The 20385-nt window shown below is 39.8% G+C and overlaps 1 protein-coding gene across 2 annotated transcripts in view; it reads left to right on the plus strand.

Annotated features, from left to right (window-relative positions):
• GALNT7 (polypeptide N-acetylgalactosaminyltransferase 7) overlaps positions 1-20385 on the plus strand; it is a 155822-nt gene that overhangs the window by 125406 nt on the left and 10031 nt on the right. The window contains exons 4-8 of one of the 2 annotated variants that reach the window (XM_031010019.3): positions 1506-1636; positions 1874-1953; positions 4243-4425; positions 8172-8289; positions 10130-10252. In XM_031010019.3, the coding sequence (XP_030865879.1) occupies positions 1506-1636; positions 1874-1953; positions 4243-4425; positions 8172-8289; positions 10130-10252 (635 nt within the window). Of the gene's footprint in view, positions 1-1505; positions 1637-1873; positions 1954-3919; positions 4103-4242; positions 4426-8171; positions 8290-10129; positions 10253-20385 lie in introns of both variants that reach the window. The other variant, XM_031010020.3, reaches the window with a different exon arrangement.

Here is a 20385-nt window from a genome sequence, read left to right on the forward strand (position 1 = left end):
AAGCGGCCTCTTAATGCTTCTATGCGCGTGACTGATGTCATTTCCACCCACATCTTGTTGACCAAGGCAAGTCACACATGTCCTAACCTGCAGTCAGTGGGTTAGGGAGGATAATTTTCATCCAAGGAAGGGCAGTGAATATTTTGAGCCCTTAACACAGTGTACCACAGTGTGAAATACAAGGAAGCCAGAAGGTATTGGATGCACCATTTCCCCCTTTGGTCCATGGTAACCAAGAATCTAAACTTGAAACATAGGCCATCAATTCATTTCTGTCCATAAAAACTTAAGATGTGTTTAACTTGTATATGCAAAAAATCCTCCTAATGGAATTCAAAAAGGCTTTAAAAAAATAATTTAGGACTGCACTGAACTTTAAAAAAGAGGATAGAGGCTTTTTTTTTTTTTAAGTTGAAGGGAAAATTACTCAGGTTTTCTGAGGGGAAAAAACATGATTAAGCACGAGAATTTTATTTATAATACTTATTAAAACTGGGTACCAAAATAGAAAGTTTTTTTCTCAATTCCAGATACCCACGTGTATCTTACTAATAATAAATGCCCTAAAATGAGTAAAATATTAAGTATACAGTCTGATTTGCCCATTTAGCCACTAACTCATCTCTAAATACAGCAATTTTCCTGTGATTGCATATTCATGGGCCAAATTTTTAAACAATTTTAAAACAATTTGTGTGTCCTCAAGAAGCATCTTTTAAATGATCTGCAGCTCATTCTGACCGTGGTGAGCTAATTTCATAGGCTCATAGTGATACAAACAAAAGCTGTTCTCTTGTAATGGGAAGCCAAAGATGGAAACTTTGCCAAATGTGTCTGGTTTTTATAACACAAAACTTCCTCTACTAAATTACAAACACATATATACATATATGTATGTATAATTAGAATTATATTTATAATGTATAATTATACACTTGATGCTTAAGATAAAGAGAAAATGAGATTTTTTTCTTATTTGCCAACTTGGTGGGAACCATATTCATCACACCAAGGTTACAGCTTTCAACACTGATTGTGGTTGGGGAAAGGTGTCCCAGAAACAAATGTTAAATAACCTATACCCTGTGTGGATTCCAGTGAAATTGTATAGTATTGTTAGTAGGCAGTGCATCTTCAGAAACCCTAACCATTGCTTCTGCCAACAGCAAACAAAATGTTGTTCCTGAAAGCGTTCAGATTTGACATTAACATGTGAACAGGAACAAAAATTTTAATATGTCTTAAAACCTTAACTGTCAATTCGAATAATCATTGTTTAGAAGGGTGTTTGATAATTCTCAGACTAACCAGTTCTCTGTAGGCATAGTAAACTCAAAATTAACTTAAATAATATACTTCGCCTTCCTTCTTGATAAAACGTGCAATCTGGTCCATGTAAAATTACTGTCTACCCAATGCACCTGTATTCTTGTTTCCTGAGAAAAATAATAACTAATTGGTTTCTATTAGTCTAATTTATAATATCGATTGATTTTTCTTAACAGAACACTTAAAAGAAAAACTGGATGAATATATTAAGCTGTGGAATGGCCTAGTGAAGGTATTTCGAAATGAAAGAAGGGAAGGTTTAATTCAAGCACGAAGTATTGGTGCTCAGAAGGCTAAACTTGGACAGGTAGGAAGCATTTGATATCTACAATGTCAACATTTTGGGTTTGGTAACTAAATCATACACATTTTTAATCATTCTTCAGTTTTTTTAATTGAAATGAGAATGCTGGCTTAAACAGATAACTTATGTATCAGAATTGACTATAATGCTAATTTTTATTAGCATCTTATTTTAAATTGTGTGTAATATATGATGTAACGTATATGAGGAGTATTCTTTCACCTGCCTCTTTTTTTTAAGGTTTTGATATACCTTGATGCCCACTGTGAGGTGGCAGTTAACTGGTATGCACCACTTGTAGCTCCCATATCTAAGGACAGGTAACATTACCTTGCTTTTTTTCTTTCCTGGTTGAAAGTAAACCTTGTCCTAGAAGGGCAAATAATATTTTCATCCTTTGATTCCAGCTCCATTCAGTGCATCGAGTGTGCTTTAGTGTTATCCCTCATCTATTTGTTTCCTTGGGTGGAGCTAGACTGATACTGTGGACTGATTTAAATGTAGGCAGTCTGGCATTTGGGAGAAACCTAGGGTTCCTCACTCAAGAATCATTTTGTGGTTGGGTTATTAAGACCCCTCTATCTCCAGGCACTTTCTCTAAGAGTTATATGAATTGCTCCCTCTAAACTGGGGTGAGAGTTCTAAACACTTGAGGAATCATGCTTTGATATTATACCTGTTGATTTTTGTGCCTTTTAAATTAGTACTTTCAATAGTAAAGACCAGGTGTTACTTGTGTCAAGGTTTTGGGTTCCTATAGAAACTTTAAAGTTTAGAAATAGACAACTATTCCATGGAATTGTGGCAATCACCATTAAATTTCCAGAAATGTCTAAAACAACATAAGACACCATCAGTTTTCTATCTCCAAAAGCCTTCCTTGCTTCTAGTCCATAATTAGGAAAATAAAACACGTCCATGTGGCAAGTGGCAAATGGCATGAATCAAAGGCAGAACTTTGGAGGATTTAATCATGAGAGGATTTAATGTGAAGGCCGATCATGAACATTTTTCACATGCTGTCTGATGTAATCCTCACAGCAACCCTGCAAGATAGAAATTATTAGCCCCATTTGACTGAAGAGGATACTGAGGCTTAGAGAAATTAAATAATTTTCCCCAAATCAGAGAGCTAATAAACTGTCAGACCAAGGCCTCCCTGGGAAAGTTTACACTGCACCATGTATTTAGGAATGTGAAAATCATAAGGAGTGAGGACAGTTAACTGACCAAGTGTCAGGTAACTTTCTCTAGGTGAATACCAGCAGGCTTCTGGGCAGTGAGGAAGTGGTTTTCCAGATTCCAGTGGCAGATTCCACAAATCTGACAACGACCCTCCAGTTCACACTCTGGAGAGAAGGAAGCATCTTTCTGGACTTTACTTCCTCCATATTAAAGTTCTAAGCGCTGTAGGTTTTCCCTTTTCCTTGGTTTTTAAACTTCTGAAAAGCACCTTGACCTGGATATAAAAAGCTGTCATTTTCATTTTAGGAAAATAGATTTTAAAATCCTTTCTGACGAGATGAACATTGCAACAAGCAGGGTACCAGATAATCTTTGTAATGTCACTTTGACATCTAATTGGTTATAGAGTACTAGCATTTTCGTGAAGCCCAAATATAAGAGATTTTTTTGTTCCAAATTCTCAGACCACTTCTGAAGTTCTTCAGCAAGTTTTGAGGGATTTTTTTTTTTTTGCTTTTTTTTTTTTCTTAAAGCAACAATACCTTTTTTTTTTTTGTTTTGCAATAAAAGCTGTTTTCTGCAGTTAGAGGAGTGAGGAAGATCAAGTAAAAGTACAGAAACACACTTTCATAACTGTTCCCAAAAAATAGAAAGCAACAAAGGGTTGAGAGAACCGCTAAGAATGTGGCAAGTACTATCTGTGACCCCACACACACGCACATGCATGCACACGCACACGTGAGCTTTTTCACGGGTGATAGGGAAAATAACAGGCAAGAAAATCTTATAAATAAGGTAAAATTACCAAAAGAAAGTTGCCTTTAGGACCAAAGTGAAAAGGAGAAAACTCTGTTAAGCTCAGTGATATAGTTCTTTGTCCCTGACATTTGTCTGTAAGCCTAGGGGGAAGCCTCCTCTCTCCTGCCCTTACGTAAACAGGCTTTTTGGCTTTTATGGGACATTCATTTACTCTATTTCCCATTAGATATTAAAGTCCCCTAGTGCACAAACAAATCAACAACAAAAAGAGATAATGTAGTTAGGCATGCTGAACTAGTCTTGGGTTCTTAAATGCTTTTTCATTTTCTGTAAATGTTTCAGAACTACATGTACTGTGCCTCTAATAGATTACATAGATGGGAATGATTATTCCATTGAACCACAGCAAGGTGGGGATGAAGATGGTTTTGCCAGAGGGGCCTGGGACTGGAGTTTACTATGGAAACGTATTCCTCTAAGCCACAAGGAAAAGGCCAAAAGAAAACATAAAACTGAACCTTATCGGTAAAGACTATTACTTTATTTTCTTATGTTGAATGTTTATCTAAGTTCTTTTTTTTTTCTTCCCCATGAACTCGTATAAATGTGTGGGTCCATACATACGCTTCCATTTGATATTTGCTGCCATCATCAACACAATACAGAACCATTTGCACTGTGCCGCTTATAGATGTCATAAATGGCAACACATATGAAATTATACCCCAAGGGGGTGGTGATGAAGATGGGTATGCCCGAGGAGCATGGGATTGGAGTATGCTCTGGAAACGGGTGCCTCTGACCCCTCAAGAGAAGAGACTGAGAAAGACAAAAACTGAACCATATCGGTAATCACTAAATCACTTACATATTTTTCTTTTCTCCAGTTGCTGCTAACCTATTAACCTCTTGCCAAGCTAAAGATTCGTTATTAAAACTGTAGATGTTGTCTCAGATTCTGAAAGAGCATCTTTCATTATACTGTTTCAGAGCTTTCAATCTGCTCCATTTGCTCCATTGTAATTGCTTTTACCCTAAATGTGATGTCCACTACTGAGACGTACACACTTTCATTGGGGAAAGAAAAATAATGTAATATGGCATTTGTTCCACGTACAAGTGAAAAAAAAAGAAAATCTTAGTTATCCTGTCCTACTGGATTGGACATCAAATTTTATTCTTTTGATGACAGTGTCATTCTATAAATTTAAAATACATAAATTACTTTAATCCAACCAAGACTTTTATTTCCACGTTCATGCCGTGGGTATAATGTTAACAATGAAGGGCACTAGCAAGAGATTTCTGGGTTTCTCTTCCCTTTTGCTGTTATGTTAACTCTCAAATACTAATTTTGTACTAGTTAAATCTGATGAATCACAATACATGACTTTAAAAAATGTTACATAGAATCCCTTTATTGCTTCATTCTCAGAAAAGTGATTGATTAAAAGAAAACTCTATTCAAAAATCAGCTTCTGTCCCTTCTTGTGGTTCTTTCAGTAGAACAACTTATGCTACTCTCTTCTTTTGATCTTGTAATTAGAACATTTTACTGTCTCTGTAAAAAGTGACCCCAAATGAAGTGTTGGCTCAAGTGTTAGTATAGCCTTCTCCTGAATGTGTCTAATCATATTTTTCGGATCCTATGGTTCTGCTTTTGGTCTCTCTCTCCCTGTTACACTGCTGATAATGTTAGAACTCTGTTTTGGGAAGGTGCTTCCAATGTCATGGAAACGCTGTGGGATTTGGGCATGTCATGATGTCAAGATACTGAATGGCAAACATAAAGAAGTTATAGCACTTAATCATAGTAGCTTAATTGGACATTTACCAAATTTTTTTGGGTAAATTTCTTATTCAGAATAGTCCAGGAGTCAACTGCTTACGTGCTTGACTTAACAAATAACTGTGGGAGGAAAAAAAATAAAGGGTGCTGAGCAAATTTATATTTCTGTTAATTCCATAGGCCAGTAAAGAAAATTTTTAAAGTGAGCTAGAAAAATTAAAGGGAGGTTATCTGTTAATTAACTCACTGGTGACCATGTTAAGATGCATTTTCAAGTATATACTGAGATGAATGGGAATATATTTGAAGAAAAAAAAACCCAGCTGCCGGGCAAGGTGGCTCACACCTGTAATCCCAGCACTTTGGGAGGCCGAGGCAGGCGGATCACCAGAGGTCAGGAGTTCGAGATCAGCCTTGCTAATATGGTGAAACCCCATTTCTACTAAATATACAAAATTAGCTGGGCGTGGTGGTGTGTGCCTGTAATCCCAGCTACTTGGGAGGCTGAGGCAGGAGAATCGCTTGAACCTGGGAGGTGGAGGTTACAGTGAGTCAGGATCACGCCATTGCACTTCAGCCTGGGCAACCGAGTAAGACTTGGTCTCAAAAACAAGCAAAAAAAGACACAGCTATAATGGGATAATCTGAAATGACAGTTAAATAAAGGTGACATGAAAATATCACCTAAAATGTAATAGTGTTGTTACTGTGTTAGGCAGCATATTTTAAGAAGAAAAAGCATGAGAGAACAACTTTTTTCTGATGCTATTTTCTTTTAGTATTGAAAATATTTCTTGATTCATTATCCACTCAACAAACGTTTATTTAGTGCTTACTGTATGCCAAGCACTGTTTTCTGGAGATACATTTTTAAAGATATGTTTCCTCATTGAATTTAAAATACAGTGAGTCAGACAGAAATTAAACAGATAACTACATAAATAACCCTAAAATTAGCCTGGTGTGGTGGCACGTGCCTGTAGTCCCAGCAACTCAGGAGACTGAGGCAGAGGGATTGCTTGAGCCCAAGAGTTCAAGGCTTCAGTGAACAATGATTGTGCCACTGTACTGCAGCCTGGGCAACAGAGTGAGACCCTGTCTCACAAAACAAACAAAACTCTGGAACAGCAGCTGTGATAAGTAGTATGAAGAAAAATCACAGAGTACATGAGTTTATGGAAAGATGAACCTAATCCAGCTTGGGAGATCAGGAAAGGCCCTTCTGACAAAGTGTCATTTAGGCTGAGACCTGAAGGATGAGGGACCAATTCTGTGGAAAAGGAGAAGGAACATTTCAGGATCGTGAATAACATGAATGAAGGCCTTAAGACAGAAAGGAGGCTGGCACGTTCCCGGTGGCAGCAGAGCCGTGAAGGACTCAACGGGAAGAGAGACCATGGTGAGCCCAGAGAGCCGGGAGAGGCTGGTATCATGCAGGCGCATGTGGAGGAGTCTGCTCGGGCTCCTGTGTGATTAGCCTTGAGCAGGGGGCAGAAGACAATAAAGGACACGAGCTCGGGAGATATTGGAAAGTTCAAGCAGTGTTGGCCTGGTCTAGGCTGGTGGCAGTGAAGTTGGAAATAAGTCAGCAGATTCAAGATGTATTTTCAAGGCTGGGTGCGGTGGCTCATGCCTATGATCCTAGCACTTAGGGAGGCCTAGGCAGGTGGAACATTTGAGCCCAGGAGTTCTAGACCAGTCTGAGCAACATGGCGAAACCCCATCTCTACAAAATACATAAAAAGGTAGCTGGATGTGTTGGTGTGCGCTTGTAGTCCCAGCTACTCAGGAGGCTGAGGTGGGAGGACTGCTTGAGCCTAGAAGGTCAAGACTGCAGTGAGCCGCAATCATGCCACTGTACTCCAGGCTGGGCCATAGAGTGAGACTATGTCTCAAAAAAAAAGATTTTTTTTTCAAGGTAGAATCAATGGAACCTTGAAATAGGTTCCATTGAACCTATTTGAGTAGATTGAATATTATGTATGATGATGAAGTTACCCTAATGATACTGAGTACCCTAAAATTGAAGAATCATGATGGATTAGTAATTAATTGTTCAGGGGAGGGGAGCAGGGAGCAAGATAAATTCTGCTGTAATTTCTCCCAATGGTGGGAGTGACTTGTCCCTAAGAAGCTACCAAATCTTTTTTCTCTTGGACCTAAAAAGTGTCCAATTTAAGACCCATTCAAGAAGCCCCACAGATACACAGGTCACCCTTTTGCATTCCTACCTCCTGGCACAGTAAATATCTATATCTAATTCTCCTGTGTCATTTCTGTGCTACATTTGCAAACTCTGAATGAACTGTGGTTGTTCTACAATGATTTACACCGTTATTTGGCAAGCCCCTGAGCTATAAAATTAAAAAATGACAGACTACTTCCATGGTGTATGGTTTTGTTCACCCAAGAATGACTCATAAATCAGTGCAGGAGCAGTTAGCAGACCACGGCTGTATGGCTCAGTGTTTTTAAGAGTGAAAGAGAAAATTATATTTTAACTAAAACTAAGGCTTAATTTTTAAATCCACAGAGGTACCAAGGCGCCCTCTAATGGTGAACTCAAACAATGCTCTATTTTGTAATGAACTATAGTTTCAGTTAGAAATTGTGGTAAATTCGTTAGGGAATTATGAACAGATTTTTTTCTTTTTTTGTAAAGGCTTTATAACTTCTTACTGTTTGGCCATCAGTTTTGTCTCTTCTATGCATTTTCAGGCTGTATTCTACAAGGCTTCTTGCCTATTGGTGAAGGGTTATTGGGGGTTTGTCTGTAATGGTTATTGCAGTGTTTCTTTTTCTTAGGTCCCCAGCCATGGCTGGGGGATTATTTGCCATTGAACGAGAGTTCTTCTTTGAATTGGGTCTCTATGATCCAGGTCTCCAGATTTGGGGTGGTGAAAACTTTGAGATCTCATACAAGGTAACATTTTATTTCAACAGATGGAATTCTCCAAGTCGTTAATAACTTCTGTGGCTTTCAGATAAAGCTAGTTTTTTGTAGGGGGGAAAAAGCCCACAATTATGTAATGCATTTCTCCAAATTGTATAGAATGATTTAATGAAAATGGATGCCTTTGAGGAAAAAATAAGGCAAAATGCAAGCTCCAAACTTACCATATATTTACAGGGCTCAGCTCAAAATTGTGGCTAGCAAGCTTTAGCAATGAAAATATCTACCCCCACACCCCAACTTTCTATATATTGGAGCTTTTTATTATAGAAGCCCTTGGAAGAATCTGCATGCGTTAGGGCCACAGTTGACCACCCACTGACACAGTCACCCTTCATCACTGTAGGACATGATTCAAGACAGAAGCAGAGCCCCACAATGACTGCATCCTCAGGCTGACTTTGGCGCTGTCTTCCTGCAGCACCTACCCTGTTGTTGAAGCAGTCTGGAGCAATACTACCTACCATGCTCCAGCCCCCACCTCAACCCCCATTCCTACCCCCATTTTCCAAAAGAAAGAGAGAGAGAACTATATCAGAGTTTGAGTTAAACAGGTATTCATTACCTCTTGTCTTAAATGTCCTGTGCGTAGCACTGTGAGGGATAGAAGAGGAGTAAACCACTTGTTGCTCTCAAGGAACTTGATAAGAAGATATTAGAATTATACTTAAATTCATAATACAAGAAGGCAGAATGGCATTCAGTTGGTGTGCTTAAAAAACAGCGTCGGCCAGGCGCGGTGGCTCATGCCTATAATCCCAGCACTTTGGGAGGCCAACATGGGCGGATCACGAGGTCAAGAGATCGAGACCATCCTAGCCAACATGGTGAAACCGCATCTCTACTAAAATACAAAAAATTAGCCGGGTGTGGTGGTGCACACCTGTAGTCCCAGATACTCGGGAGGCTGAGGCAGGGGAATTGCTTGAATCTGGGAGGCGGAGATTGCAGTGAGCCGAGATCGCACCACCGCACTCCAGCCTGGGGGACAGAGCGAGACTCCGTCTCAAAAAAAAAAAAGAAAGAGTGAGCGTTATGCTAGATGCAGAATTTGAGGCAGAAGTAGGAAGATGGGTATGATGTTAGTAAGCACAGATAAGGGATGGGAGGGGGACTTCTAAGCAAGTAGCATGGGGAAAAGTACAAAGAAGAGAACACAAGGAACATATTCTGAGAACAGCAAGGAGCACACTTTGGCAGAATCAAGCAACATGAATAAGGAAGACATCTAAGAAGATAAAATGGGAAGGTGTATTAGGGCCATATTGAAGAGAGCCTTTAAAGCTGAGTTAAGAGATTTTTATTTAATTTGATAAGCAGTGGAGAACGATCAAAGATATTAAGCAAGGGAATAACATGACCCAAAGCTGCCCTTCAGCTGTAATAATCTCTTGCTATAAATAAGGATAGTTGAGTAGAGAGAAGCTGAAGGTGAAGAAGCCAGTTAGGAGTTTATTATAATAATCACCCAAGTAGGAAATATATTAGCGATGGAAATGATTAATGAGTTAGGAATAAAGAATCCACATGACTTTGCAAGGTTATATTGGGAGAAAGTTGCTAGGGGCTATGAGTACACGGTAAGAGGCCCCTTAGTAGCAGTTTATTATTAATACTGTATTCCCTGTTGCCTTCTTGGTTGTTACATGAGCTTTTAAAAGCAAATTATTTTAGGATTTGTTTAGTTTAAGAATTCTGTGTGGACACTGTATATAATTTAGATTTTAGATTTACACTTACAAGATAAATTTTCAGTTATGGTTTATGTTTGTATTTGAAACAACTTTCACAACGTGTTTTTCCTTCATAGATATGGCAGTGTGGTGGCAAATTATTATTTGTTCCTTGTTCTCGTGTTGGACATATCTACCGTCTTGAGGGCTGGCAAGGAAATCCTCCGCCCATTTATGTTGGGTCTTCTCCAACTCTGAAGGTGAGTTTTTTGGATAAAAGGGGAGGATAGGGAACTAACATTTATGTACCACATGCTATAGTAGTTACTTAACAATTGTCAGCTTATTGAGTGGGCTCTTCAGCAGTCATGTTGATTCTCACCTTTAACTTAGCTAGACTTATTCACGAAATATCTTATTGTTCTTTAAGATTATTCAGCTGAAGCAGGAGGATTCCTTGAGCCCAGGAGTTCAAGGCTGCAGTGAGCTATGATTGCACCACTGCACTCGCCGCTGGATGACAGAACGAGACCCCATCTCTTAAAAAAAAAAAAGATCGCACCTACCTATTTTTTTAATTGACAAGTAAATATTGTATGTATCTTGTACAATATGATGTTTTGATATCTGTATACATTGTGGGATGGCTAAATCTGGCTATTTGGACATGTATTACGTCACCTACTTGTTTTTGTGCTGAGAACACTTAAAATTTGTTCTCAGCAATTTTCATATATGTAATATATTATAAATTATAGTCACCATGTTGTATAATAGATCTCTTAAAACTATTGTTCCTAACAGAAGTTTTGTGTCCTTTGACCAAAATCAGCCCACTCCCCCCAATCCTCACCTTCTGGTAACCACCATTTTACTCTCTGTTTACTTGTTTACACTCCACATGTAAGTAATATCATGCAGTGTTTGTCTTTCTGTGCCTGGCTTATTTCATTTAACATAATATTCTCCATGTTGTTGCAAGTGACAGGATTTTTTTATTATTTAAGGGTGCATAGTATTAATACCATCATGTATATATACCATATTTTCTTTACCCATTCATCTGTTGATGGACACTTAGCTTGATTCCATATCTTGACTATTGTGAATACGGCTGCAATGAACAGGAGTGTAGATACCTCTTTGATATGCAGATTTTATGTCCTTTGGATATATACCTAGTAATGAGATTGCTAGATCAGATGATAGTTCTATTTTTAATATTCTGAGGAACCTCTGTACTGTTTTCCCATAATGGCTGCACCATTTTGCATTCCCACCAACAGGTGGGAAGGGTATCTTGTGGTTTAATTTGCATTTCTCTGGTAATTAATGATGTTGAGCATTTCTTCATATAACTGTTGGCTAGTTGTATGTCTTCTTTTGAGAAATATCTATTCAGGTCCTTTGCCCAATTTAATCAGGTTGTTTTCTTACTATTGATTTGTTTGAGTTCCTTCTATGTTACGTATATTAGCCCTTACCAGATGTATGGTTTGCAGATGTAGCCTCCCATTCCATAGATTGTCTACTTTGTTAATTGTTTCCTTTGCTTACAGAAGCTTCTTAGTTTGATATAATTCCATTAGTCTATTTTTATTTTTGTTGCCTATTCTTTTGGGGTTGTTACATCCAGAACCAATATCGTGGAATTTTTTCTTTTAGAAGTGTTACAGTTTTAGGTCTTCACGTAAGTTTTTAATCCATTTTGAGTTGATTTTTATATATGGTGTGAGATGAAGGTCTAGTTTCATTCTTTTGCATATGGATATCTAGTTTTCCATTTATTGAAGAGACTGTGTTTTCCCTCATGTGTTCTCAGCATCTACCTTGAAAATCAATTGACCATAAATGCGTGGATTATTTCTGGCCTCTCTGTTCTGTTCTTTTGGTCTATGTGTCTGTTATTATGTGAGTACCATACTGTTTTGATTACTATAGCTTAGTGGTAGATTTTGAAATCAGGTAGTGTGATGCCTCCAGCTTCGTTCTTTTTGCTCAAGATTGCTTTAGCTATTCAAGGTTTTTTGTGGATCCATATGAATTTTAGGATGGATTTTTTTATTTCTGGGAAAAATGTCCTTGGAATTTAGATAGAGATTATATTGAATCTGTAGTTTGCTTTTATAATATGGATATTTTAATAATATTAGTTCTTTGAATCCATGATCACAGGGTATCTTTCCATTTATTTTGTGTATTCTTCAATTTATTTCATCAGTGTTTTATAGTTTTCAGCATGTAGATTTTTCACCTCCTAAATATTTTATTGTTTTGCTTAGCTATTGTAAATGGGATTGTTTTCTTAGTTTGTTTTACAGATAGACCACCGTTAGCATATAGAAACACTACTGATTTTTCTATGTTGATTTTCCTGCAACTTTATTAGATTTGTTTATTAGTTCTAACAGCTTTTTAATAGAGTGTCTTTAGGGTTTTGAATATATAAGATTATGTCATCTGCAGAGACAGTTTACTTCTTTTCTGATTTGGATGTCTTTTCTTTCTTTCTCTTGTCTAGTTGCTCTGGCTAAAACTTCCAGTAGTATGTTGAATAGAAGTGGGGAGAGTGGGCATCCTTGTCTTGTTCTTAATTGTAGAGGAAGAGCTTTCAACTTTTCATCATTGAGTATAATGTTAGCTGTGGACTTGTCATGTATGGCCTTTATTGTGTTGAGGTACAATCCTCATGTAATTTGTTGAAGCTTTTTACATTGAATTTTGTCAAATGCCTTTTTCACATCTATTGAGATGATTATATGGTTTTTGTCCTTCATTCTGTTAATGTGGAGTATCACATTTACTGATTTGTGTATGTTGAATCATCCTTGCATCCCAGGGATAAATCCCACTTGGTCATTGTAAATGTTATTTCAATTATTTCTCTGTGTTTGATTGAAGTTAACTGAGCTTCTGTAAAACAATTATTTAGAATTATTTATCCAGGTCTACTACTGGGAGATTATTGTGATCTTCTAGTGGTATTATGTCCTCTTCATTTTTCATGTTTCTTATTGACTTACATTAATGCCTGTGCATTTTGTGGACCAGTCACCTCTTGCGGACTTTACAGGCTGGTTTCAGCTTCCTCTATGGGGGAAGGAAGGTGTGAGGGTACTTGCTTGGTGGGATATAGCAGTTCTGGGACTACTGAGGATACCAGCTATATATTCCCTGTGCAGATCAGCCCACCAAGGTCAGTGTTGGCAAAGATTCCAGTGGTCCTCAGTGGCTAATGCTGTAGATATCTATAGTGGCAGTGAGGCATGTTGGGGTCTTTGGGTATGGCTGCCAAGGTCATCCTGATTTTTCTCTCATTGCAGAAGCTGAATGCCCCTTGGCACTGGTTCTGACTCATAGGCTCACTTGCAGCGGCAGTGGCACTTGTAGAGTGGCTGTGGAGCTGAGGACTGAAGCACAAGCATGAGTGGAGAGACTATGGCTACAGGATCTGGGACAGTTTAAAAACCCCAGGACTTAGGGCACAGATATTTCGCTACTGTATTGATAACAGAATGCGAGGTACCAGATGTTTGTGAGACAGCTGAAGTAGCCAAGAATGGGAGCACAGATGTGCTCAGAGTTAATGCAGCTCTAGGGACAGAGTGGTGCCTAGGTCTCTATGGCAGCTGAGCTGGTGCTTGGGACATAGGTACCTCTGCTGCCATGTTGGTAGCAGTATGTGAGGCCCAGATGCTTGTGAAGTAGCTTTTAGAGCCAAGGAAAGGAGCAGAAGCATGCGTAGAGTTAGAGCAGCTCCTGAGTTGGGGTGGGTTCTAGCTCTCTGTTGCAGCTGATCCAGGGCCTGGAGATGGGGCATGCACAATAAAGGCGTGGCTCTGAGGCCTGGAGCATGAACGAACTATAGCAATGGTTCCAGTGTCGGGGCAGGCCCAGTGCAGCCACAGAGCCTGGGGCTGCAGTGTGGACACTAGCAGAACAACTGTGGCTTCAGGATCAGGGCTCACTGGGCCATGGGAGAATTGGCAGAGCTTTGCCCAAAGTAATTCAAGAGTAGCTGCTTCTTGGATGGTGGTGAATGTTCAGATGCAGCTCCCTCTCTGGGGTTCCCCAGCAGAAGGGCTGTTGTTTACCTCAGTGGCAAGTGATGCCAGTGTCCTCTAGGGAGCAGGCCTCTGGAAACTATGGTAGTTCCTGCTGCATGGCCGATACCAATAGCATCTGCCTTTCTTCTTTGTTCCTAGCTATCTCCTCAGGTATGTAGACCTCACAGGTGATCCTGTCCTATGTAGATATTCTTCGTTTCTTTTGCTCCATTGTGTTGCTGCAGATTCTTCAATGGGCCCTGGAGCTCTCTCTAGGCTATTTGGGTTTGTGAATAGCTGTCTGTATTTGTTTTTTAGTTGGGGGGGAATAAAGGCTGGTGTCTCCTACTTTGCCATCTTGGTGACCTCACCTCCCATTATATCCCATTCTGATTAAGATTCCTACATTGAATGTTCTCCATGAATACATTTCAAATAAACTCAAAAAAGTCTGACACTGTGTAGGGAAATAGTTGAAGGCAAAAATACTAGCTTCTGTTATTCACACATGAGTAAAATATGGTTTGGTTTTTTTTTAATTTAGATAATCATGTTAGGAGTTTGCATAGTAAGCAAAATCAAATTTTTGAACAGTGCTTACAAAAGATTAATATCTCTTGTCCCTCAAAGATTGAAAAGTTAATGTGAATATCCTTTGTCCTGTTGTAGTCTGCCTCCAAATTCTCTATCTCTGTCACGTAAAGTAGAGGAAAATTGGCCAGGCGCAGTGGCTCACGCCTGTAATCCCAGCACTTGGGGAGGCCGAGGTGGGAGGATCACGAGGTCAGGAGTTCGAGACCAGCCTGACCAACATGGTGAAACCCAGTCTGTACTAAAAATACAAAAATTAGCTGGGTGTGGTGGTGGGCGCCTGCAATCCCAGCTACTCAAGAGGCTGAGGCAGGAGAATCGCTTGAACCCTGGAGGCAGAGGTTGCAGTGAGCCGAGATCTCGCTGCTGCACTCCAGCCTGGGCAACAGAGGGAGACTTCGTCTCAAAAAAACAAAAAAATAGAGGAAAATCCCACTGACTCTTTTCATTGTGACATCCAAATTGTTCTACTGTAATAAATATTTTGCTGTGATTATTTAATAAAAATCTCATCTCCTATGCCATAAATATAGAACTAGGATTGATAATCTATATTTTACCAAAACTCATGAACCTGCAGAAAAACAAAACATTGGTTTTTAAAACATTTTGGAAATGTTAAAAAATATTTTTTGAATAAATAACATGTATTTAACTTAAACTGAACAGGACTGTTTTAGTAGGATAAGCATCCTCCTGGGCTTCTTTCCCAGTCACACATTTATTAGGAAATAAATCACAGTTCTAGTTCCTTCTATTGATTCTCCCCATTCCAGGGAGTGTAAGTGCTCTCTCTCAGCTTCCTCAAATGAGATATGTCATAGTCGCCGTCTTCCAAGAGAATGACAGTTTCTAGCTGGGGAGGACAGAATTAGAAGTAGTGTAGTGGTGAATGATGACCTGGTGATTATCCAGCCATGTTGGGGTCTCCCAGTTCTTTGACATTTCATCCCAGACTAGTGACACTTAGGGGTGGCATTTATTTATGAAATAAACCAAGGAAGCTTCCTGCAGACATCCAGATGTCCCACTGCTTGGAGGACAAAGACCTCTATCCCTGGCAAAACAACTTTGAGGTTTATTTGGTTGGGCTGCTTTCATAAGTTCTAAGAGACATGCAACTCTGATGCCCCTCATTTTCTGGAACGCTTAACCAAGTCAAGTTTATTGTTGGCTGTAGACACAACTTGGGACAGTTCATAAAATGGGAATAGGTAATAAGCAGACAGCTAAGCTTTCAGAACCAGAACATCCTTCTCATTGGCCAAATGAAGCCCCAGCTACAACAGGGGATGAGATTTAAATGTCTGTGATAAAACAAAAATAGCACCAAATTAACACCAGGCATGATTGACATTGCAGGAAATTCCCCTTGGAGTTGGACTCACAATCACAAAGAATTGATGAAAAGCCAAATTGACTCAAAAAAGTCTATTCTGAAAGAAAAACTAAAAGAGCTGAGAGGTGGCTATTTATCCTCTCTAAAAATTAGCTATATATACCATACAAACTACCCAGTAAGTGTGAATTTAGCATACACTCAGTGAGTACCCAGCATGTGCCAGGCACTTTCTTTTCTCCAGTTTTGACAGCATCTACTTGAGCCATCAGGGGGCCAGTGGCCAGGTCTGTTTCTCCAGCTCATTTGTCTCCTCTGAGCCTCAGACCTTCTAGAATTATCCTCTTTGATGTCCTTTAGATCTTCCACTCAACAGAAGTCAAAACTGACCTTTAACTTTTCCTCAAAAGTGATTCCTTCCACTGTGTTCTCTATTTGCCCGTGAATGAAACTTAGGGAGGCATGTAGAGTTGTTCCCTGTCCCTCCCCCTTACCAAGTGCTGGTGATTCTGCCTCACATATAGCTCTTCAATCCATCCCTTTCTATACTTACTGCAGCCCCTCAAATCTCTCCCATGAATAGTAAATAGCCTCCTACTTGGCTCTTTGCCATCAAGTTCAACCCCCTTCAGTCTACCCTCCACTCACTACCGGTGTCATTGATCTGAAAATTAAATCTGATGTCACTTACCTGCTTAAAACGTTTTTATGGTTGTCATCTCAAGGGTAAAATTCAAAGTTCTTTTAAAAATAATAATATTAATAATAGCTAACATATGGTAAGTACAGTGTACCAGGCATAAATCTAAATCCTTTATATAGATTAACTTCTTAATTTTCACAACACACTATGAGGTAAGGACTATATCCTCATCTAATTTTTTTATGTTGTTGTTGTTGTTGTTTTGAGACGGAGTTTCACTCTTGTTGCCCAGGCTAGAGTGCAATGGTGCAGTCTCAGCTCACTGCAACCTCTGCCTCCCAGATTCAAGAGATTCTCTTGCCTCAGCATTCCAAGTAACTGGGATTATAGGTGCGCACCACCACACCTGGCTAATTTTTGTATTTTTAGTAGAGACAGGGTTTCACCATGTTGGCCAGGCTGGTCTCGAACTCTGCCTCCCAAAGTGCTGGGATTAGAGGTGTGAGCCACCACGCCCAGCCTATATCCTCATCTTAAAATGAAGAAACTGAAGCAAGTTTTCTCCCAGTGAATACTGCATTCCAGTTTTTGTAAACTACTTGCTATACTGCAATACACCATGATTTGTCATACTGCATTTGCTTTTCTCTCTGCCCTGAATACCATTCCCACCTAATTAACCACTCCTTCGAGATGGGGCAACACAGTGCCACTCTGGCCCTGTCCATCTGAGAAAACCAATTGCTCCTTCTTTTTGTTGCCATAATCTTTTTTTTTTTTTTTTGAGGCGGAGTCTCGCTCTGTCGCCCAGGCTGGAGTGCAGTGGCGCGATCTCGGCTCACTGCAAGCTCCGCCTCCTGGGTTCACGCCATTCTCCTGCCTCAGCCTCCCGAGTAGCTGGGACTACAGGCGCCCGCCACCACGCCCGGGTAATTTTTAGTATTTTTAGTAGAGACGGGGTTTCACCGTGTTAGCCAGGATGGTCTCGATCTCCTGACCTCGTGATCCACCCGCCTCGGCCTCCCAAAGTGCTGGGATTACAGGCGTGAGCCACCGCGCCCGGCCTTGTTGCCATAATCTTACATGTGTATACATAACTCTTCAGGTTTGTTCATGTCTAGAGTACATGTACTGTGTCTAATTTCGTATGGATTTGCAAAGATTCAGAATGTTTAGTGGTATATTAGTCTGTTTTCACACTGCTATAAAGATATACTTGAGACTCGGTAATTTATAAAGAAAAGAGGTTTAACTGGCTCACAGTTCTGCAGGCTGTACAGGAAGCTTGGCAGCTTCTGCTTCTAAGAAAGCTCAGGAAGCTTCCAATTATAGTGGAACGCAAAGGGGGAACAAGGCGTCTCACCTGGTGGGAGCAGGAGCAAGAGAGAGAAGCGGGAAGGTGCTACACACTTTTCACCAACCAGATGTCACAAGAACTCACAGTCACAAGGACAGTATGGGCATGGGGGTGGGGGTGGACTGGTGCTAAATCATTCATGAAGGATCCACCCCCATGAACCAGTCACCATCCACCAGGCCCCACCTCCAACATTGGGGATTATAATTGGTCCTGAAATTTGGGTGGGGACACAGATCCAAACCATATCAAGTGGTAATATCGTATGTTCTTTTATCATGCTGCTTATAACAGCTTTTTTTAAACCCATGGGCTTTTGCGACAACAATGCATTTAGGGGCATGTTCACCCTTTGATAGTTATCTTGTTGCCTAGAAAACATTTAATCTGAACACTAGGTATTTCTTTTTTGAATGTAAAACATGGGTCAGCCACATGGCTGACAGGCCAAATCCAACCCTTTTTAGTAAATCAAGTTGTATTAGAAGATAGCCACACTCATTTGTTTGTGTATTATCTATGGTTACTTTCTCACTACAATAGCAGAGTCAAATAGTTGCCACAGAGACTGTATAGCCCCAAAAGCCCAAGATACTTACTATCTGGCCCTTTATAGAGAATATTTGCTGATGCATGATGTAGAAGATTAAGGGATTGAGTATTATTTTAGTTCATTTAGTGTTGCTACAACAGAACACCTGAGGCTGGGTAATTTATCAAGAGAAGAGGTTTATTTATTCACGATTCCGGTGGTTGGAAAATTCAGGCTTGGGCAGCTACATCTGGTGAGGGCCTTATGCTGCTTCAGCTCATGATGGGAAGCAGAAGGGGAATGCACATGTGCAAAGAGATCATCACATGGTGAGAGAGGAAGCAAGAGAGAGACCAAGGAAGCCAGACTCTTTAACAAACTACTCTTGTGGGAACGAATCCACTTCTGTGAGAGCAAGAACTCACCCCCTCACCTCCATAGGAGGCCATTAATGTATTAACAACCCAAACTCCTCCCAGCAGGCCCTGCCTCCCAGCATTGCCACATTGGGCATCACATTTCAACATGAATGTTGGCAGAGACAAACCACATGCAAATCACTGCAAGTGTGTACCAATTTGGTCACATATATTCATGCAAGCATTCATTCATCAATTAAAGCTTTAAAAGCTAGATATTTGTCAGCTATCACAGTGTCAGCATATATTATTGCTCTATAGCTGCTTTTTCTTAAAGTGAACCAACTGGGGTCAGGGGCAGTGGCTCACGCCTATAATATCAGCACTTTGGGAAGCCGAGGCAGGCAGATTGCTTGAGGTCAAGAGTTCAAGACCAGTCTGGCCAACATGGTGAAACCCCATCCCTACTAAAAGTACAGAAATTAGCCAGATGTGGTGGCGGGCACCTGTAATACCAGCTACTCAGGAGGCTGAGGCAGGAGAATCGCTTGAACCCGGGAGGTAGAGGTTGCAGTGAGCCGAGATTGCGTCACTGCACTCCATCCTTGGTGACAGAGTGACACTCCATCTCAAAAATATATATATATTTTAAATTAAAAAAAGGAACCAACTGGGGAAAATACCCAGTCCATTTGGGGTTATAGTAAAATGGTTCTATTATAGTTATAACAGGATCAATAAAATCACCTGCAAAAATGTGTTTTATTAAACAGAGCTTTTGTTTCTCATGATGGTTTCTGAAATGAGATTTTTTTCCCCTACACTTACCAACAGAACGATTCTAATAGAAAGAGATTGTAGGCCAGGCACAGTGGCTCACACATGTAATTCCAACACTTTGGGAGGCTGAGGTGGGAGGATCTCTTGAGGCCAGGAGTTTGAGACCAGCCTGGGCAACAGAATGAGACTCCATCTGTACAAAAAAATAACAAAAATTAGCCAGGTATAGTTGCATGTACCTATAGTCCTAGCTACTCGGGAAGCTGAGGTGAGAGGATCACTTAAACCCAGGAAGTTGAAGCTGCAATGAGCCAAGATTGCACCACTGCACCCTAGCCTGAATGACAGAGCAAGACCCCATCACAGAAAAAAAAAAAAAAAAGAAAAGAAAAGAAAGAGATTATTATAGGGAAAGAAGTACAGTGTCCAGCCGGGCTCTCATAAACTCTCTCTGAGATTCAATTTATTCTTCCTTTAGCAGAATAGAATACATTATCTCAGCATATATGATCTTCCAGCTCAGGGATATCAGGTTTTGTACAATACTTTTTACTTAAATATACATGATATTTTAATCCTTGGCAGATGACATATTAGAGTCATTAACTTGCATTTGTTGTTTAATTAAATGCCAGGTCCTGTTGAAATGAATTTGTTATATGTAGGCCATTTTCATGTGTCTAATATAGGCTGTTTATGATATGACATTTGTATTTTTATAACGATATATATATATATATATTTTT

The sequence above is a fragment of the Gorilla gorilla genome, chromosome 3 (genome assembly GCF_029281585.2).
Source record: "Gorilla gorilla gorilla isolate KB3781 chromosome 3, NHGRI_mGorGor1-v2.1_pri, whole genome shotgun sequence".
Taxonomy (NCBI): Eukaryota; Metazoa; Chordata; class Mammalia; order Primates; family Hominidae; genus Gorilla; species Gorilla gorilla.